This window comes from Hyposmocoma kahamanoa, unplaced genomic scaffold (genome assembly GCF_003589595.1).
Source record: "Hyposmocoma kahamanoa isolate Upper Pololo Valley unplaced genomic scaffold, ASM358959v1 157, whole genome shotgun sequence".
Classification (NCBI taxonomy): Eukaryota; Metazoa; Arthropoda; class Insecta; order Lepidoptera; family Cosmopterigidae; genus Hyposmocoma; species Hyposmocoma kahamanoa.
In genome coordinates this window covers 1,259,616-1,282,980 of record NW_020653561.1, presented here as the reverse complement: position 1 = coordinate 1,282,980, position 23,365 = coordinate 1,259,616, and the positions used below count along the sequence as shown (strand labels likewise).

At 37.9% G+C, this 23,365-nt stretch overlaps 1 protein-coding gene and 1 non-coding gene across 2 annotated transcripts; one reads left to right on the top strand and one right to left on the bottom strand.

Annotated features, from left to right (window-relative positions):
* The first annotated feature begins 4,001 nt into the window (after window positions 1-4,001).
* On the top strand, window positions 4,002-22,387 carry LOC113240584. Its single transcript, XM_026477918.1, has 2 exons — window positions 4,002-4,795; window positions 22,261-22,387. Exons 1-2 carry the CDS (start codon window positions 4,002-4,004, stop codon window positions 22,385-22,387), a joined length of 921 nt encoding a protein of 306 aa, XP_026333703.1.
* LOC113240600 lies at window positions 18,658-18,807 on the bottom strand. Its single transcript, XR_003311256.1, has one exon. It is a non-coding gene; the product is annotated as a U12 minor spliceosomal RNA (small nuclear RNA).
* Window positions 22,388-23,365: the final 978 nt, after the last annotated feature.

Here is a 23,365-nt window from a genome sequence, read left to right as displayed (position 1 = left end):
TTTCAGTTCACGTCAGCCGCCTTGTCGTTTGGACGACATAATCGTTTGAAGCTACGATTATCTGTTGTCACATTTTTCTAGTGGCGTTTTATTTATCATCAGACGACTGTCGTTCTAGCTCTCTCCGTTATCACGACAGTCTGTCGTCGTATCCTAAAATACTAATAGTGTAAACGTAACGCGTAAATAGTTAATCGTGTTGTTCTATGTGTGAACAACTTTATTTAAATATACAAGACACGACACTTTAAGCTGCACGACTATTTGTCGTCATGACATATTGGGAACGCGCCCGTAAACATGAATACAAACCCACACCCCCGCGCGTCCAATTAGTATTCCAAAGTGTATTACATTTTTGTACTATTGTTATTTCGAATTTTAAGTATGTATTGCATGTGTGTGTATATTGTGACAAATAAATCATCTAACTATCTTTTAAAGTCCACCATTTCTGTTCGGAATAGTTTTCACGTGCATCAACAGTATTTACTTTCACATCGTAATTTTTGTCAGTTTCTTTGCCCCGTTTCTTTAAAATCTTATTTAGTACGAAATATCGATATTAAGTTATCGGCTTAGCAAAATTGACACATCACTAATTTACCCAAGCAACTGCGCTTCGTCTTGGCTGCATTATAAATACAGATTGAAATCTAATAAGCTGTAACCTTGTTACAGTTTACTACTATAGACAGGCGTGTCGTTTATCACCAGGCGCACGACTTGTTCATCCCGTCACTTGGTGTCATAAAAACTCAATGTCTTGAAAGTTCCACTACGAAACCATTATTATAACAATATCGCACACTGGTTTGAGACTGGTACAATTCAAAAGTGGGAAATGTGGCAAATAAAAAAATATAACATTTCGAAGAAATACTCTATCTGTCAAAAGGGACGTTAACTAACTTATGCAGTGCCACTCAGAGCTTTTAATCGTAAAGATGTTAGAGGCATTGCCGCTGTGCCCGTCACCCTTAGAAACAATTTGACAAGTCCCATGTGCCTGTAATTTCACCATCACCCGTACCCTACCAAACCGGAATGCAATAATGCTCACACACTGCTTGGCGGCAGAAATAGGTAAGGCGGCAGTACTTGCCTGGACGAACTCCTAAACAAGGAGCTCGTCCAGGTGTAACTACACACAATGTTGTTTAAGACTAAATTATTATATCAATCTGGATTAATGAAACTCTTCATTTATATTGTTGTGTAATGTCAAAGTGTATAATAGTTTTCTGATACACTAAAATTACGCCATTAAATAAGTTTAAATGTCCAGTTGCACTTAACCTAAGAACGTTTTAAACCAATCCTTGTAATACTTTAGTAGCCGTAGAGCTCTTTCTGAAAGAGTTCGTCTAGGGAAGTATCTGCCACCTTACCTATTCTGTTGCCAAGCAGTAAGGCTGCCTTCCACCAGAGATGTGGGACGTAGCGAGGCGGTGTGCAAGGATAAAATCCACCAATAGGATTACTTCATATTCCTAGCCTCGCTTAGCGCAGTTCCGGTAGAAAAGGTTTAGCGGAGCTAAGTATTTGTACATACAAAATAGCGAGAGATGTGTGCGAGTGATGCGGGCGAGGAATGTATGTAAAACAGTGTAGGAAACTAAAGCTGCTGAAAATATGACACTGACATGTCACCGCCGCTCACCCCACCACACCGTACCCCGCGCATAGCTGTAAGAGCTCGTAGCGATCCTCGCACAGCTTTGGTGGAAAACATCACGCCGTTTCACAGCGCCGCTACACATCCTCGCACCGCCTAGCTTCCTCACACATCTCTGGTGGAAAGGCAGCCTAATGTGGGCTTAAAGCGTTCCAGTTTTGAAGGTAAACTTAAATCTTTGAGATTTAAAGGTCTGAGTGACGCAGCAACTGTTACAGTCAGGTGTATACGACTTGTTTTTCCCGTGATTTAGTATCATAAAAAAATATACTGTAATAAAATAAAGCGCGATCATTTAAAAATAAATAACGTTTTTATTCGCAACAAAGTGAAAGTAATAAAAACCGCATTAAATTAAGCGTTCTGGTTAAAGTTTTCAAGTTCAAAACAATTTCATTCTGCCAACAGTCCATTGGCATTCATTTCAGGCTGTAAAAGTGAATTGCTCTACATAAGCGTCTTTCTAAACGAGCCATAGTTATTACAGGCGGTGATGAGCCCTTGGAATTGCCCGATTCCAACAAATAGTCTTAACGTAACTAATAATTAACTAATTCTGGTGGCAGTAGAGCTCCTTGTATGAATGAATGAATTTGGTCCAGGGATATACTGCCCCTTACCTATTTCTGCAGAAACCCGCGGTTAGGGTAATTTACCATTTGGGGGTCTTCTTCCGTCCTCTGTCCGACATCTGTCCGGAACGATTGCTGTGAAATAAGTAATACTCGAAAAAATCAAAAGACAATGGCCAGTACATCGAGTATATAACCAGAAATAGAGACGATATAAGGGCCATACATATCTGGCAACTCAACATATTTATTCCAAAAATATTCTGTATTTAGTGTAATAAAGATAAAATCTCTAACAATAGCGTGCTGTTCCATTCGTTGGTGTGGGGAAAAACATTAAAACATCTAATTACAGAACAAACGGAATAAAATTTCATCGGTAATTAAACATTAAATATGTAATTTTGCAATTTTCGTCCATTATAGCCTTACGAGCAGTACATTAGATATGTCGTAACTTAACCTAAATATATTGCTGATCGCGCGCATTGTCGCGCTTACATTTTATGTACAATTACGTATATTTTTAGTACAATAAAGACCTTCGGACAGTACGGTGTCTTACATATTTTGCATCAACCTACCTCAACCGAACGGTGTACTCAGGGAAACATATAATTCCCATCAACATACATTCTTACGAACATTCTACATTACATACGTTGGGCACGAGCCCCAACATTTTGGTCCTTCGAGTATCCTCACCATTGGTGAAGTGTGATTGTGTGTCGTATTCTACGGTAGCAAACCGGTCTCCTGGCCTCCCACAAGCGGGTCTCACCAGGTAGATTGAGGAGGTGCACATATCGTGGAGTGCGTTAGCAATTACACAGAAAGCTCAAGTTAACTGGTCGATTTGAAGTGAAACAACTGACGACACCCAATGACGACACCCGTCAATTGTTTCGAGTTCGGACTGGCCAATCGGAGCGCAGTTGTCACAGTAATGATATGGTAGAATAGTTTTCAAATAAATTAAATGACATTACCTTTCTATTTCTGGTTATATACTCGATGGGTCAGTACGAAGTTTTTTTTTAATATCAAGTGACGGGACGAACAAGTCGAGGCCTGATGGTAAGCTACACGCCTGTCCATAACAGTTGCAGTGCCACTCAGAGTTTTAAATCGCAAAGCTCTAAGTGATTAGTAATTTCTTCTAAGCTGCTAAATGAGCGGTTCAAAAATAGATTCCTCAGCATAGCGAGGTAAGCTCCTGTATAGATTGGCTGAACTGAATATTGACGCTCAGGGATATGCGGTTGACCTGGTGATCACAGTTCGAGGGCACTGACAAAGTACTATATCGTCACTTATGCAAGGAGCACTTGACACCATTTCCGCGTGGTGTCGAGATAACGAATTATCAATCAATGCGGAAAAGACAACCATTGTCCCCTTCACCAAGAGACGGAAACTAGATAAACTAGTGGAACCAATTCTTGGTGGAAGGGCTGTGTGCTTTTCTGCAGAAGTCAAATATCTAGGGATAACTCTAGATCAAACCCTAAGGTGGAACCACCATATAGCTAACACGATCAACAAGGCCAAGATGGCCTTAGGTATCTATAGCCGTATGGCGGGACAGCGTTGGGGTCTAAAACCAAAGATGACTCTCTGGTTATATAAGGCAATTGTGAAGCCCATAGTGACTTACGCCTCAGTTGCTTGGAGTGCTAAAGTCAGCCAAACAACCACAATTGTCACATTGGGCAGTCTACAGTGCATAGCGTGGCTGCCAGTAACGATTCATGTCCACTACACCTGAGGCAGCTCTAAATGCATTGCTGGACCTGACTCCTCTGCATTTATTCATACAGAGGGAGGCCAGTACCAGCATGTACAGGCTTACCACTAGGTTAAGGAGTAGATGGCTTTCCCAGACATTGAGATCAGCCCAAGACTCAATTCTAGAGCACTCTGTTCTGGGAATGACTTCTGATGTCATGCTTCCCAAACAAAACTTTAAAATACTCTATCAGGTAGAATTTCCAACTAAGGAGGACTGGGAAACTAACAGTCACACCTGGAAGGACGGCAGCCTTCTATGGTATACCGATTGGTCTAAGATGGGACCCAACGTAGGCTGTGGTATACACGGTGTGAGACCCAGGCTCAGCTACAAGCTGAACAAGGGACGATACTCCTCTATCTTTCAGGCCGAAGTGTACGCCATAATTACTTGTGCCGATTTGAACCTGAAGAGAGGCTACTTTGATAAGCATATTTACATAAACTCATATAGTCAAGCGGCTCTACATGCACTAGCCTCAGTCACCCAAACATCGAGGATTATAGACAACTGTGTAAATATACTGAACACTCTCGGGGAAAGTAATATAGTGGTACTGCGCTGGGTTCCAGGCCACTCTGACATCGAGGGTAATGAGTCAGCGGATGAACTGACAAAGGCTGGTGCTAGGGAAGCCTTTATTGGTCCCGAACCCTTCATAGGGATAGCATACAGCCTGGCAAAGTTCACTGTGCTAAATGAGAGCACACATCTCTCCCGAGAAGCGTGGCTACAGAACAAGGGCCTTGAGCAGTCAAAAGCCCTGACATCTGCCTACAGTGCCAAACACTGTAGAGAAGCTCTGGCATTGGACAGGAATGGCATAAGAATGCTCACTAGAGCCTTAACAGGGCAGTGTGGCTTAAACAAGCACATGTCAAATATTGGGCAGAGAGAAAATAGAGAATGTAGATTCTGCCACACGGTGGATGAAATTCCTGTTCATCTACTCACCCAATGCAACCCCCTGATGGGCGTACGAAGGTCCGCTTAGTTGGCATAGCGTTTAGCACGGTTTGCTGGAAGACGCTGGTTCGAATTCAGCTCGATCGAACTATGTTTTCCTTAGTGTTCGATGTTTGTATCAATAAATTAATCTAATTTATGTTAAGAAGAATAGTGATAGACATTAATACGACGATTGTAAATAAACTTACGAAAAGTTAATGTAAGGTTCAAGTAATTAATATAACTAACATAAATAAATCTATTAGCAAAACAAGCTCTGCTAATAAATTTATGCCACTGCATTGCAACTGTTATAGACAGCCGTGTAGGTTATCATCAGGCGCACGACTTGCTCGTCCCGTCACTTGATATTATAATTTAAATAATAATATATTAATAATAATATTGTTTTAAGAGGTTGTGGTAGGCCCACTGTTCTTGACACTCTTCTGACTCCTGACTGTCACAAAGTCCCAAATTTAAGGGACAATGTATACGCGTCTATAATAAGATTGCGGGTGATATTAAAAATTTGCCATTTACGAAGTTCAAAACTATAGTGAAACAAAAACTTTATTCTAAAGGTTTATCATATAGCTTTTGCGACCTTGGATGACAAAAATTTTCTTAACAGTGTCGCTAAACAGTAATGTCAGCATTACTGTGTTCCGGTTTTGAATGGTAAGAGTGCTGGTGAACTTACAGGCACATGGGACTTGTCAACTTATATCTCAGGGTGATAGGCGCAGTGGCAGGGCCTCTAAGATCTTTGAGATATAAAGCTCTGATTAGCACTGCAATTGTTATGGATTGGAGTGTCGCTTACCACCAGGTGCACGACTTGTTCATCCCATAGCTTTGTATCATAAAATAAATGTATTGAAATAACAACACCCGTCAGTAAATTCAACTATATGAACTTATTAAGCTTACAGATAAAATCCGGTTGCTTAATAACTTCAGGTTTTCACCTGAAAAATAAACAATTTACAATATTTTGTAAATAAAATCAAATGAAATTACGAACAAAAGGATATAAATCCAATGTAAACATATAATTCAGGGGCTATAAATTCTCAAACCTAGGGGGGGTGACTTTTTATAATATTTTCATCGCGGGATATACAGTCGTGAGGAACGTTGGCAAAGGATCCATATTAAAACACAATTCTCAACAGCTTTGCTTGAGAAATTAGTTATTCTAGGCACAAAGTAAGCAATATTACTCTAATCAACGATATTTCAATGTTATTTTATTCATCCGACGTACAGCCAAGAGTACATGAAGCTATACACTTTGGACTTTGGACTGTCTTTATCGTAAGCAGCACCGAGTCGATTTTAAGTTTTAAGCGTCAACATACGCATGGACTTTCTGATAAATTCCAATAGAACCGAAAGGTTTGTTTGCTGTTCCTACGAATGGTTCAGTACAGTTAAGGCTAACGACCGTGTAAAACATTTGTGTACGAAATATTACTTCGTGTTACCGCCAAAGATGCAATCTGCCTCCGTGGTCTCCGTCAAGTCCAGCGGATTAATAGATTTTTAGCCAATCTAAGTTCTTATATATAGTGAAGGGCACATTAAGCTTGACAATTGCCTCCTGTGACTGGTAACCGTTACCCGTTAAGTGACTGGCTACGCAGAGGTCACAGGTTCGATTCTCGCGCCGGCAGAAATATTTGTGTGGCCTATATTTACTTATCTCGTAAGTTTGTCTATGTGAGTGTCCTTGGAACCCGCGACACAGGGTTTTCCTAGTGCGGGGCAGTGTTGAGTGTGTGCGTTATTATAATTTGGACTTTGGGCCGCTCTTCTTAACCGACTTCAAAAAGGGAGAAGGTTCTAAATTGCACTGTTTTTTTTGTTGGAACCGATTTTGATGATTCTTTTTGCTGGAAAAAGGGCACCCCAGTATTGGCCCCATTTAAATTTGTAGAAAATATTACATCTCTAAAGGTGGCAAACTAAGCGATGATTCCAGTTTCGCGCATTTTCCGATAATCGATTTCAATAAAACTAGGCAAATGGATGTAATTTCACGAACTGTTGAAGTCGGTTTTTATTTATAAAAACGCTTTGATTATTTTAAAATAACACTCTTTAACACTTCTAATAATAATACGCAGATGCTACGAAACTTCACTTGTATTACTGTCATATTTATTTCCGCTTCCACTTTGTTCCCATACCAGATTTTAAAAAATAAATCGCCGCCGTCCTGAATGACAGTGTTTAGCAAAGGGCACGTTAATAAGATGACGTCATAAATCATTCTAAACATAATTAAACGTTAAAACATTTTTATTCACACGCTTTAATATATCACATTCTCTTTTCTCACATACGAGTACTTATGATTTATTGTGGTTAACTCCGATAGGGGACGATTATGATTTATAATTAGTGTGGGTTTTGGATGATCTTACTTTTAATCGGAGGGATTCAATTTAATACCACCCTCATTGATCATCTTTCGGTCGATGATACCAAATGACGGGACTAACAAGTCGCGCACCTGTTGGTAAGCGACACGCCTGTCCATAACAGTTGCACTGGCACCGGGAGCTTTAAATAGCAAAGTTCTGAGGTGCACTGCGCCCGTCATCACCCTAAGACGTAAGTTGAAAAGTCTCACCAGCACCCTTTAAAACCGGAACACAGTAACGCTCACTTACATTCACAGTGTGAAGTCTTCTGTTAAGTATCGGTATTTGTTACCCGAAAGCTTCAATATAGGGCTGTTCATATGTTGAGCAAAAAAGTACTTTGTTTCGGTTTTGGAGGGTGCTGTGGAAATTACAGGTACATGGGACTTGTCAACTTATGTCTCAGGGTGACAGGCGCAGTGACAGTGCCCCTCAGATCTTTGCGATTTAAAGCTCTGAGTGGCACGACGTGTTTGTCCCTAGCAACAGCTTAACATACTTAACATTTACATACATTATTATAATAATACAAGACTAGTATGTGAGCCAATTATTTATACATACGCGCGGCTACAGCGCGTCTGCAGCGCGTATACGCACAGATGACGCGCGTTGACGGCATGCATGCGGCATATAAAATACGCCGCATGCATAGGCTCTTAAAGAAGATAAATTTACAGTATTCTTTTCCCAAACATGCTCGGAAATGTTGGCATTGCTTTCAAAAAAGAACCCAGAAAGTGTGTCATTTTAGAGAGTGCAACTCTTAGACGAAACAAGTGTGAAATTCCGTTACTGTCCGCTGCTCTTAACGTTTAAATATATTTACTAACAAAAAGCTATGTTAAACATAATAAAGAAAAACTGTCATACAGTCAACTGCTCAATAGCATCAGCATCTGTAATTATGAGAATTAAACAAATATTGTCTATGTTATTACTTATTTTGAGCTCGATTAGGTATACACCACATGCTTTAAAATGGCGGTAAAATAATAGGAAGTACTTTGACGTTCTTTTTTGTTATATTTTTTTATATTGTCATCGCGAAAATGAGTTCTAATGAGAAGAGTAAAAATACAATAATTGAACGGCAGTGCACTTCGGCTAATTAAAATAAGAAGCAAAATTTGTCATGGTAAACTAATTTAACTTTTTCTGTTATTATACATCTTCATTCTTTACTCATTTATCATTTACTCGCACTGTTTGAGAAAAGCACTATATATACCTCGGCGGAAACGAGGATTGCATGACTGGTATAATTAGTCATACTAGTTTGACAATCCCTTACTTCCAACTTATGTTATTACTAATGTAATGTTTCTCAAACATACTCGGAAATGTTTGCATTATTTTCAAAAAAGAACGCGGAAACTTTGTCATCGCCCGCGCACGACGTTATAACTCATACTCGTCCAGAAATCCCTTACTTCCCGGCCTCTGCAATAATGTTCTATATACAGGCGTCAAGAGCTGCCATAAGTTGAAAAATGGGACAAATATTTAACCAAAATTTTTTGCAGGATGTTTTTGTCAACACGTCGCTAATTCGTAGACACACATTTCACATTTGATGTCCGCGAACCGCGAATCAACCTTGTGGAAATTAATTTTGTTTGGTTCCGCAACTTTTCTAATTATACCGCTTGTTTGTATTCCCGTGACATTGTTTGCCGTCATTATCTGTCACCAAACAGGATTCATGTAGGATACTCGTGGCCTGAATTTTTTAATTTTATCCGTTAAAATTAGTTATATTAACAACATGTAAATTAATATTTATAACCATTAGACGTATTATTCAATTTTATTCAAAAACGATTACACTTAGATATATGCTACTAATATATAAAAAGGAAACTCTATTGATTAATAAAAACGTCAAAAACAAAAACGGACTGCTGCACTTCAGTTTAATTACTGTTTTAAAATAACATCTTGATTAAATGTACCTATTCTATACATTACACATTTCGAAGCAACCTTGTCCATCACAGAGTTCCTTAAAAATCCGCTAGATGGCATTGATCCTTTTGACTTATGACCTGGAATGGTGATTACCTTGACCTTGACCGAGTTTTAACTATATGTCCCACACGAGACGACCGTCCTCGCAGCCGAGGACCAAGAGCTCCTCAGTTCAGCGTGTATTACGCAGATTCAATCTTCCAGCACGCCTGTCTAGCGGAAGTGTTCAGTAGCGTCCGGATTCGAGGTCCGTGCCCACCTGTTCGCCATCAGGCCTGCTACTGAAATTTTAAAACGGGTTAAGAAGAGCTATCAGCGGCCAGCTGCAAAATGTTCTTCGTAAAAAATATGTAAGAGAAGAAACATTGGCATTATAGATTCGTTTCGAGTTAAGTCCTTGTGGGAACGACTGCTTGGACCTGTCGGATAGTTTAAATTTATTGTTTTTGTATACTAGTCATCATCATATAGTAATCATAGTACCACCGGTGACAATTAATTAATTGGCTCTTTGTAACATTTAAAATGTAACTTTAAAATTTAAAGTTTTACTCAATTTAGTGACATCATCTATACGTCAAACCTCGTTTACACGCCTAAACAGCTGAACAATTTTTTTTATTCTGAACTGAAAAGAATCCTATAATAAGTAAAGAAACTGTGGTTTCTGATGATGATTTCTCTCGTACAATATTTAACGAAAAATTGCCGAGGCAAGCAAATTGCTTTAAAATTATTATTTTTATAATTCATATTCATTCACAGAGTGCAGAGACAAAGGAACACCACGTAGTTTGTTACGCCTCAAAATTTAATTAAAACTGGCTGTTAACAGTTTTTCAGGTCTTATAAAAGTGTTTTAAAAACACTTTTCACTCCGGTGGCTTTAAACTGCTAATACAGTCCTGTACCATGTAATTATACGAGCATTAGAAGAGCAAAATAGTTATTTTAACTGAAATTTTCAATATTATTGTACTGAATAGCATGACATTCAAATATTTTTTGTGAGAATACTCCATTAGTTTGTTGATACAAAGACCGAACAAATACGCCAACTTTATTATTTGGTCATTTTCTGTTATTGTTGTAAACAGCCATATTTATTTACTTAATACTTAATAAATATTATGCTCCCCGAATTTTGTGAAAAAAAATAAAGAAACAAAAAAGCGAAATAAAAACAGAAAAGGTCAATTTTTTTGATAATGTCTAGTGACGGGACGAACAATTCGTGCTCCTGATGGTAAGCTACACGCCGATCCATAACAGTTGCAGTGCCATTCAGAGCTTTAAATCGCAAAGATCTGAGGGGCACTGCCACTGCGCTTGCCACCTGAGACATAAGTTGACAAGTCCCATGTGCCTGTAATTTCAACAGCACCCTTCTTACCCCTCAAAAACCGGAACGCAGTAATGGTTACATTTCTGGTACTTGGCGGCAGAAATAGGTAAAGTGACAGTACTACCCTGGACGAACTCTTTCACAAGGAGCTCTACTGTTCTGCAATTCTGTTGGCGTAGTATTTATTGAAGGTATCGAAATACAAAATAAAGAAAAAATCCTTCTATTCGTCTCAACCAGCGACTTTTTACCGAGTCGGAGCTAGAGCTCTCTGACCTTAGCTACGGAATTAATTATCAGACTTTAGGAATTGATCACACTGAGAAATGTGAATGGCTGTGGAGTCTTCAAATATATGAATTTTAGTACCATATCTATTTCTATTTATGATGCTACAGCTACTAGGTAGGTAAGTTGGTATGAAGTTTTGTCATGCAAATTTCAATTCTCGGCTCTCCTCGTCTCGCCTCACCGGTGGAAAACAACTTAACCCACATTTTTTTCTACAATATTACTATCTAAATAAATGATACTAACTAAAGTACGTAATCTTTTTATATGTTGATGATATATTCATTTGAAATTTGGTCGAGGCAGTCACCATTTGATGTGAAAAAATAATAAACGGAAACAAAATTCGAAAAAAAAACACAAAAATAATAATGTGTAAAAAACGAAACAAAAAAACAAAATGAAAAGGAACAGCAGCGTTCAGAACAGTGAACAGGTGCTGTGTAAAATAGGTTTGTTAGTATACTTAATACATATTATGGAAATATTTGATATTAATAACATGTTATTATAAAAGAATAATTAAGCTGAAGTGGAGTATTATTTTTTTCTTTTTTCCTTTTTCCGTACAATTGACCGCACTAATATTTTTTTAGCCTACCAGGCGATTGTTTTCGAACGTAGTATAAATATCGTAACGACAACCTATGACGTAGTAAATTGACATTTAGAACACTAATAGACGTTATACACCATTTATGGACTTAATTTATACTTCTATTTGAACGAAGAACACATTGACTTACAATTATATGGACGTCGGGTCCGCGCTAAAAAGTGTCCGAACTTATAAGGCGTTAAAATCGTATACAGAGCGTCATTCACGCTTTAGTCTTCGTTTGTTCGACTGACAGCGAAACAGCAAAATTAGACAGTACTGCGATGACATTACAATTTAAATTCAACGTTTTAGCTTTTTCATATTCCTTTACATGTCACTACGTTTAAATAGGTTGACTTGGGACATTTTTTTCGTGGTTTTTGTATTAGACCCGTCGTCCATTTATTTGTAAGTCAATGGAAGAACATGAATTTCTGAGTCGAGCTATGTTACTAACAACCTTACTTAAAAACCTTTCGTCAAAATAGAGAGGTACGTTAGTCTCTCCCATGGGGAGATAAAAAGCGATCCTATTTATAACTTTCAACAACCACGGTATCCCGCGTCTGATGAGAAGGTCCCGGGTGTGATTCCCGGTGAGATTAGTTTAGCAGGCAAACTTTCTAAATTGAATCTGTGTTAAGGGTTGACTATGGAGTTTCATAGCGATTATGATTTTCAAAATCATACACGTTTCAACGCCTAGGCACATATTACTTAATAGTTGCTACGTAACAGATACGTCATTCATATTAGATCGAAAATACCTACACTATAATAGCCTACTAAGTCTGACTAATAAAACCCGACCTTCACTACGAGGAAAAAGGAACCTAAGGTCGAGCCCAGTGAGGTGAAAATAACGTTACCTGTCGTGTGCAGTTGTGTGGAGCCGAATACTCATAAATGGAAGACTTGTGTGACCGCTTGTGCCGACGTCGGTACATTCAGCGGTAGACACTTGTTGCGTAAGGTTTTGCACAAGGGAAGTGGTCGCTAGGATTAACTGAGCAATAATTAACCTGTCGTTAGACTCTGACATATTGAATATGGGAAAAACTGCCTCCGTGGCCGAACGGTTATCGTGCTGGGCTGCCACGCAGAGGTCTCGGGTTCGATTCCCGGGCGGAGAGAAATATTTGTATGGCTAACATTTATTTCTCACGTGAGTTTGGATGTAATTTGTGGTCTATTTTGGCGTCACAGTGTGATACAGGTTTTCCCTAGTGCGAGGCTATGGATGTGTGTGTTTAAAAAAAAATACCACACTTTAAATTTAAAAAACAGAAACGAACCTGATGTGAAACGCACAACGTCTTTTTCGCTCTTATCACATGGATATAAAGTTTTTTTTACCGTAATGCGATTCTGTATTAATGAAATCTGGTGGGCGACTCCTTGCCCAATGTGTTAGCATAGTTATACAAAAGGGGACAGCTGCCAGCATCTTGGGCGCCCTGCCATAGTGACCCAATTTTATTTACCTAATGTAGCCTTTTGGTGTTCAAGCTTTTGTTCTATTTTTATTCCTTGCTTGTGTCATCATATCAGCCGGAAGACGTCCACTGCTGAATATAGGCCTCTCCCAAAGATTTCCAGACTAGTCGATATGACGTGGCGTGCATCCGTCGGTTACCCGCCGCCTTTACATATCATCCGTCCATCCAGTAGAGGGCCGTCCCACTGAACGCCTTCCGGTTCGTGGTCTCAATTCGAGAGCCTTTCAACCCCAACGGCCGTCAGTTCTACGAGCTATGAGCCCTGCCCACTGTCACTTCAACTTGCCAATCCTTTGAGCTAGTCGGTGACTACCGTTCTTCTACTAGCCTTGCTTGTGTAATAAAGTTATTTTTCACGTCACGTGCTCTAAAAGTACGTTAATATAGCCTTACGGAAAGAGAGTAAAGTGCATCATTTAATCTCTAGGGAGTAAAATGTACCTAGTTTTTTAATTTACTTTGAGTGACCTAGACAAACTCAAATAGCCAGTCCTTGTACCAGTTTGTGCCAACAGATAAAAGTTGAATCAGTGATGAATATAATGACAACTAAAACAACCCTTAAAAATAATCACAAAAACAAAAAATAATAATTATAATTTAACAAAATAATTCATCAAAGTAAATGAACCTCAGTTTCACAGAGATATTCTATAAAATTCTATAAAAAAAGTGCTTGTGTGCCATTTTCATTGCGAAAATGTTACGTTCTAAGACTACGCTTGGCTTTAGTTCCGTGCCTCTTCCCTGTTAGACGGTGGCGCCATATAATTTTCCCGTGTTAGAGCGCGTTTCCATTATGTCGTGACGACAGATAGTCTTGCAATTAAAAGTATGGTGGCTTGTATATTTAAATGAAGTTATTCACAGAACAACACGATTAACAGTCGTTCACGACTTTTTTCTATTGTTGTGATAATGGGAAGAGCTAGAACGACAGTCGTCAGACGATAAATAAAACGTCGCAATAAAAATGTGACGACAGATAATCGCAGCTTCAAACGATTCTGTCGTCCAAACGACTAGGCCGATAATATGTCGTCATGATCTAGTGGGAATAGCTAGACACAACAGTCGTTCAACGATAAAATAAACGTCCACGACACAGTCACGACAGATAGTCGTGATATGGGAACAGGCTAGACGCAACAGTCGTCCAACGATAAATAAAACGTTACGACATAATGGGAACACGCCCTTAGTGCGTTTGTGTATGGTATGGTAAGCATGGCATTGCACCAAGTGATGCGATCCGTTTTTTGAGCCTCAGTCAAATTGTGTGGGATCCACCGAGAGCAAAACTTTTTCACACCCAAATGTTTGTGTTGTATTGATTGTATTTGACTCATGCCTATGCCTAAAGTTGCTCGAATCTCATGGTATGTCACATGCCTGTCTGTTTTGATCATACGGCGCACAGCATCGATGTTTTTGTTGTTCACAGCAGTGGACGAGCGACCATCACGAAATTCACACAGGACCGCGTTTGAATTCTGCAAACCAGCCATAAATAGTCGTCTTGCATGGTGCTTCATCGCCAAAAGCTGGTAGAAAGCCGAGCGAAGCTCCGCTGAGCTGTTAAATTACACTTCAAGGCGTAGAAAATCATGTTACAAAAATTTTCACGAGTTATATTCATGGTGATATAGACAACCAATTTCTAAAATGACGCCATAATGTAAAAACAAGTGACAATCAGATGTCAACGTCATTGTCAACAAACAGTATTATACGAGTACAGCCAACAAGTTCCATTTTCAAATGTTCTAATTACTTTTTAAATATTGTTTATGTAAGTGGCCAGTTCCGGAAACTTATAGTGCGCCCTATATATTAAATATATTTGTATTATAATTAAGTTACTTATTTATTATTTTAATGTTACTTAAAGTAATCTACCAGTTAATTTCTAAACTTATTACTAACTTATTAGCTAATTGCCTAACAGGAAACCGATGCCCATTAGGGTAATGTATAATGGCTGATATAGTAAAGAAACTACTTCTACAACTCTGTACTCTAAAGTGTTAAACTATGCAGTAGAATAAAATTCGTCTAATCGGTGTTATTTCCAACTGTTAATTGGTAACAATTACAACTTTAAAAGTATTTATAACTGACGCTCATAACAGCCGTTCATAACTAATTACTTTTCAAAACAACTTTTTTACTAAATGTCCAACTTCTAATAACTACTGTGTTTCCTAAAAATTGTTACACCAGTTGAATTTTTTGGAAAGAAAGTTTTATTTTAAATGACGCGCACACACTCATAGCCAGCACTAGATAAACGCTGTATCGCGGGTGCCATGGACACAAATTACACCCAAACTCACGAGAGAAATAAATATAGACCATACAAATATTTCTCCCGGTCCGGGAAATGAATCCGGGACCTCTGCGTGGCAGTCCAGCATGGGAACCGTTTGGCCACGGAGGTAGTTAAATTGTTTTATTTTCATCATTTCAAACTTTAATTATTTTATTTCATCAGTTAGTTTGTTTTAAGTTAACGATATTTGGTAGAATAAAATAACTGATCTCATTTTATGGAAGCCGTAGTGTTACATTTCAATTTTTTCGTTCATCATGATGTAAACTCGGTGAAACCAATGTAATGAACCAAACTCGATATATTACTAAAGCCGCCTTGCCGTGGGTTCGAATCCGGGTTTCTCTGACCTCTGAGTTTCTCCGAATTTATTGTGAAATTCACAGTAAGCTTTTTTGGTGAAGAAAAACACCGTGATGAAACCTTCACGTCGAAGAAGGTTCACAACCCTAGGAAAACGTGTGAAGTCTGGAGACTTGTTGGAACACGCGTTCGGGCAGTGTGCGGACTACGGCCTAAATACTCCGGAAAGAAGACCCGTCCCCAGCATTGGGACGTATGTAGTGTAGTTACAGTAGATTTATGAAAATGTAATTTATGTTAAGAAGAATTGTAATTTTTTATGAAAAATAGTGACAGACATAACATTAGCATAAGGAATAAAAAGGCTGTTGTTAGACTCGCGATTTATAGGCGACTGCATATGTATACTGCATTAATATACATAATTTCGTTAAGAAAGAAGATATCCATAATATTAACCTTAGAACTAAGTCCAAAGTCGTGGTACCACGTTTTTGTTTTACTGAGGTAAATAATTATTTTACGGGGAACTGTATACGTGTTCACAATAAGATTCTGGATCATATATTAATAATAATAATAACGCACACACTCAACATAGCCCCGCACTAGGGAAACCCTGTGTCGCGGGTGCCATGGACACACACATAGACAACCACAAATTACACCCAAACTCACGAGAGAAATAAATGTAGGCCATACAAATATTTCTCCCGGCCCGGGAATCGAACCCGGGGACCTCTGCGTGGCAGTCCGGTATGGTAACCGTTCGGCCACGGAGGCAGTTATGGTAATCTTAATATATTAAGATTACCATTTCCTAAGTTTAAAGCATATCAAAAGTATTTTAATTGAAAAGTCATATTACAAAATTGTAGACTACGTGTTCGATAAAGATGTATGGAAAGACAACGTGAGTCTAGATTTCACACGAATATGATTCAAAGTATATATAAGTTTATTAGAAAAGAGCAATCCCTAGAGTTTCTCGCTCGTTCTTCTCAGAGAGGTCAGCGTAGTGAACAGCTTAAAATTAAAAAATGACTTTTTCAAGTGTAAAAATTCTACCTATGAAATAAATAATTATTTGACTTTGATAACGTTGCATACGCGCGATTGCATCGATGCAGTCGCTTATTTGAATCAATATGTACGAAAAATTTGGATAGGTTCTAGGTTTTGGTAAATTTAAAAGTAAAATAAATAAATACATGAAATAAATAAATCAGTTAATTAATTAAGAGTCACTGTGTGTGGTTACACAAACACCGTGTGTGGTTTTAGAGCGGTTGCTCTAGGCCTTTTAGTAGATCTCCTTGTGAAAGAGTTTGTCCAGGAAAGTACTATCACCATGCCTTCTCAGGCAAATCCGTCTTATGAATGAATAGTAGAGTTCCACCAATACGATTTCAAATGTAATTGCCTTCCTATTGTAACGATCCCCCCCCCCCCCCCCCCGAATTCAATATATCGCCGCCATCCTCCAAACATCATCATAATCCACGCCGACAACACTCGAACGAAGACCAATACCATGACCAGGAGTTTACCATAACAGTAACACATATATAAAACTTATATGTGTATATATGTATATAAGTAATATACATATAATCATCTAAAATATATAAACCCAAGCATCAAAGTATACAAGATACTATGGATCTATTAAATGGCCATATTAAATTTTTGTTATATGATCGTCTAGTTTGATTAGGACCTTATTGTTAACATTACGTTGTGTTTTAAATAAATAAGTAAGTAGGTAACCCGCGATTCTTTAAGAGGTACGTGAGATAATCATATAAATATAGTGATGTGCTGTATAGATTTTTTTTCAAAAAGACATGTAAATATATTGGAAGGGGATTAAGGAATAAGGAAAGGATGCCCACCTCATGTAAAAAATTATATTTTGAGGTATACGAGGCCCCCACAACAGTCTGCTTGTGTAGATGTTATTTCACTACAGACCACCTCCGCTCACGTATCGTGTATGACGCGCCGGTTACACTATATATGAAAATTATTTGAGTTTGAATTACTGCAGTGTTCCAATGCTGACGTATCGACGCCTTACTTTCTTAAACTCGTATGTTATAAAGAGTGTGATTAGTCAGGAGAAGGCAAAACTTTCTATTTATTTTAAATTTCTTATAAAGGGATGTTATTTTGATGCATTACTTTACGAATAGATAAAAAGCCACTGTGTGAATATGAAAGAACCGTGATGTGAACTCAGCTTGCAAAATTTGTACATACAATCCAATACAATTCAATACAATAATAACGTATACTCTCACGCATAGCCCCGCACTAGGTAAATTCTCTCTCTGCAACTGTTGTGGGTTGGCGTGTCGCTTACCACCAGGCGCACGACCCACTTATTCGACTTCTCTCTTAATATCTCAAAAGGGCCGTTCAAGTTAGACGATGTTTAACGAGGCAGAAGTGTTAAGTTACTCATAAACGAGGCAACTCGTTTGTACCATTCGCTTGGTTGGTTTGTCACAACACATCATGTCATAAAAATATCCCACCTCACACCTCATCTCATGTCACACTGGTTCGAATTCAACAAAATAATGCAACAATGATTGGTCCCACGCTACCCGCTTGTTAGCTAATTTTACATCATATGATCATACTACTCTAGTACTAATTAAAATTAGCGTTTATTTATATTATATCATAACACTTAGGTTATCCAATTGATTGATACCGTCAAGTTATGGAAATGTGCTTAATATTCCCTGTCTGTTGAGTCACCGCCGTAAACATTCCTGCCACTACCTCACTTCATTTGAAGGACATTGTACCGCCTCATTTTTCAAATGAGGTACCTCACTCAAACTCATTTTAATTTTTTATGTCCTGGCCTACCCAATACTACGAGGCAGATCGCTTCACCTGAATCGCGCGCAAAGTAGGCGCGCAACTCAAAGGGACGACCTGTACCCTCAAAAAATACGTTCGCCCCTACTGGGACATTGCCAAGAGTCACCAAGGCCCAATAATTTCCTTACTCATTAGATTGAGGCACGAATTGCAATACACATCCGCGGTGAGGTCATGAATCAGTGTGAACAAAACGATAGCGCGTTTCAGGGTACTAGTAATGCCATCTATTGGTGTCAGATGGAACTAAATTTTCATACATTTTGTGTTGCGGACGGTAGCGGCTATTATTTCATTTATTTACTAATTGTTTTCATTATTATTCATATTTCTATTGCTATATTATTTCCTGTAATTAATTCTGTTTCTTACATAATTAACTTTAAGCAATTCACTTTACAATGTATCTGAATAATTATTGTATACTTTAAACTTGAAACGTGATCTATGCAATTGATTGCATTTGTTGTAATTGAAAATATTGTTATATGGAGTTAGTTAATGTAATAAAAAATGCAGTTTGTAGAATAATGAGGTCATAGTTATAGCGTGAACGTGAAGGTTGACCTTGGCGTAAACATACCATGACCTCGTCCAAAGTAGCATGACTTAACGAGCGTGTTTGACTGACGCTAATCGAGAGTTATATCAGGAGCGTAGCCAGTGGACGTCTACGGTCTCTACCTACCCAAGTGAAACGATTTTTTTTATTATTCATCTCAATGAATTTTTTTTAAAGTGTTACTGCTGTACACAGGCCTCCCCCAAGACGTATCCTCCTAAGTCCTCGTGTAGTGATTTAAACGCAGTTAATATGTGAATTATTCCTATATCACGTAAAGGCCTATAAGAAAAAACGCATTCAAATATGGCAATAAACAAGGCGTCTCTCGGCTATGAGATACGGAAATATATTCTTTTATATACTTTTTTAATGTAATTTTCATATTTTACGTATATTTTTGATATTCATTGTTTTCTTGTTTTCTGAGCTGTGCTAACGTAATTTTTAACCGACTTCAAAAAAAGGAGAAGGTTCGACTGTTTTTTTGTATCTAAGTTACGCGATAGCTCGCATTTGTGAACCGATTTTGATGATTATTTTTTTGTTGGAAAGAGGGCGCCTCAGTATAGGTCGCATTTAAATTTGAAAAAAATATTTCGCGCACTTTCCGGTGACCGATTGCAATAAAACTTGGCAAATAGATGTAATTTCACGAACATTTGAGGTCGGTTATTAGTACTCTTTCCTGTTTTTGTTTACCAAAATTATAAAATTTTCACCAAAATTAAGCGTTTTCTTCTCTGCCGTTCTGCCGTTGCCTGCTGCCCATTCCTCTTACTCTCCGGATATCGTTAAAAGATACTTTATATATTGTAGATAGGATATTTTGCTGTATAGAGATATTATATTATTTTTAAAAGTAAGCAATACTGCATTCAAATGACGGAAATGACGGGACGAACAATTCGTGCGCATGATGGCAAACTACACGCCTGTCCATACCTATTTGCAGTGCCACTCAGAGCTTTAAATCGCAAAGATCTGAGGGGCATTGCCACTGCGTCCGTCACCTTGAGACATAAGTTGACAAGTCCCATGTGCCTGTAATTTCACCAGCACCCTTACCCTTCAAAACCGGAACACAGTAATGCTGACATTACTGCTTGGCGGCAGAAATAGGTAAGGTGGCAGTACTATTCTGGACGAACGAGTTCGTAAGGAGCTCTACTGTTGTTGTACCGCTGCATTTTTAATGCACATAAAAGGGTCAATTATAAAGGTTAATTCCGTTTAAGTAACATTTAAGTAATATCTTAAATTAAAGAAACACCGTTCAATTACAGAAATTGCTCATAAAAGAATCTACAATATTTAAAGAGCTTTCCGTCCGGTCCGTGTCCCATATTCTTATATTATTCTATATGACTATAGGCAGAGATTGGTAGGGGGCTAATTCCAATCAATGTGCACCCGTGCACATTGATTGGAATTAGCGGAGTTTTAACGGAGTTTTAGTCATTGATAATGCTGTGTTAGTTGCTTGGTTCTTACAAATATAAAAGCCAGAGTCGACACGCTAAGAACAACCCATTTTTGCCCAAAACGGCGAATACTGAATTTGGTATAATTCCAAACTTATTACAAATTTCGATGTAAAAATCATTTTTATACGAAACTCCACACAATATCCACCTTGCAATCCTGTGGATTCTCAATAAGATTCGATTTTTATGTAGATCGATTCAAGTGCACAGTGCAGGATCTAACGATTTTTTGTACAGAGGTACAAAAAGCGATTTCGAGCATTAATGGGTTTTAACCCGATTAACTAAGTGCCGGGTTAAAACCAGGGCGCTTGCCCATTTCTGGATAAGACATTTTCCTTTTGTAAATATAAAAGATCCGAAGAACCGATTACCGTTCTCAGATAAGGTTTTTTGGACATTGGACATTCTGCAATATTGGTTTTTTTTTAAACTAACATTTTGAGTTGAATCAGTCGTGACCATGCGACCTGTGAAGGGCCCGAAATGTTGATTTGTTTGAAAAAACTAATATACGCGATTTAAATCCAGAAAAATAGTTTCAGTTATTTGTACCAATCGCGCAAACCACGCGAAAACCTAAGAACTCGAACTGACATTTTATTGTTTTTATTATTTTTAAACTACAGACTGACATGAGCACCTTGCTTTATTTATTTTTTTTGTATTTTTGCTTTGTTGCTTGATAGTTGTGTGTTGTCGGTAGTTACACGGGAGATTATTATAGTAGTGGTTCTGTTGGTAGTTCCACGGGCAACAAAGGGTATATTATATTGTATTTCATATTATAAGTAATTGTGCTTATCTCTCTTCTTTTCCTCACTATCGTTCTATATTTTTGCTCATTTCTATTTTTATAAATATAGTTTACATTGTCCACTTCAGACTTGTTAAATTTGTTATTGTAAATATTATTTAGAATTTCTACGACTTTCTATATAAAAATTAAGAAAAATTCATATGCCTTAAGCAAAATCACAGTGAGTAATAATACAGAGTTCTCAATACAGAGTTCTAAAGAACCAACCTCAAAAGTTCGTGGAATCACATCTGTTTGCCAAGTTTTATTGAAATCGGTTACCGGAAGTGCGCGAAACCGGATTTATCCTATAGTTTGCCACCCTTGGAGGTGGAATATTATCTTCAAATTTAATTGGATACTGAGGTACTCTTTCCAACAAAAAAAGAATTATCAAAATCGGTTCACAAATATTACCAGAGTTATCGCGTAACATACATATAAAAACAAATGCAATATAATTGTGAACATCCTCCTTTTTTAGAAGTCAAAGAAATGAAGAAGTGTATCTAAAAGAAATAAACGAATCTGAATAAAATAACGTTTCTGCAATATTTTACCACTAAAAGAATATTCAACCCTCCGAATACAGTTACTAATCGATTTCCCCAAGTTTTCCATAATGAGGAAACAGGGGTGCAGACTGCACTTCCTGAGGGGACCATAATCGAACTGTTTATAGTATATAAGGAGCAGATTCGGGAAAATTCGATTTATCAACTAAATTTAATGATGTTTGTTTCCTATTAGATTATTGAACACGGGCACCACAAACAGACAGATAGAGTCTGATCCGGATAAACCGGATATACAAGGGGACGTAGTACGGGACGTAGGGCGGGATACAACCAAGATTGTGGACGATAAGACTAGCTAGCGCATAGGGCGTAGCGCGACAAAAAGTACACACATCAAAAGTGTTTAGTAATCAAGCTCGTTGAAAATCAGTAATTTTTTTTACACCGATGAATTTTTCGGTCAATTTTATAATTTGAATTTGAAAATTAAATTGGACAAAAAATCCATTGGTTCCAAAACAGATTTTCAGTAATTAGCAATAACGTGGTTGATCCCTGGACACTTTTTATTTCTAAGCAGTGAATATACATCGGGTTTCAGAAAAATACTATCGGCCATAATTGGCTACCTTCTTATTTACCTTTGGTAGCAGTAGAACGAATTGAAAAAGTTCATCTAGGGAAGTACTGCCACCTATTTAAGTAGTAATTTTTTTTATATTAATTTATTCAATTTCAAAAACAAATTTTACGAAAAGGACTCTTCTCTATCGCTAGGTAAAAACTTAGTGGTGTTACCATCTAGCGATGAGCTAACAGTCTCGAAACTTAAATTAACTTACAATTCACTATAATATTAATTAGTACTAGAGGATGTCTACATTGAAATAAGTGCCATAGATATTATACTACAAACCAAGATAAAAACAGTTTTGCATTTCTTGACATCACCCAGCAATGTCACTTAGCACTGTGTCTGAAAGATCGTTCAGAATTTCTGGTAGCATGTAGGCCTGCGCATTCCATAAAAGTCCTCTCTACAAAGGTAAAGTACAAAACTTTTGATACAATAACTTAATACTAAAACATTCCTTTGAGAGAGCTGGAGTTTGCACTAGGAAAAAAACCTGTGTTGCGAATCTCCAGACTATCCACCACCTAAATCTACATAGATGTACTACAACTGTTGTACACTAATAACTTGTTTTTTTTTAAATAACTAAAGAGTATGAGTATTAAGTGTATATTACTTGAGATTGCTAAGACAATATTGAAAAATTGGTCGCGCGCGCGTGCGTGCGTGCGTGCGAGTGTGTGTGTGTGTGTGTGTGTGTGTG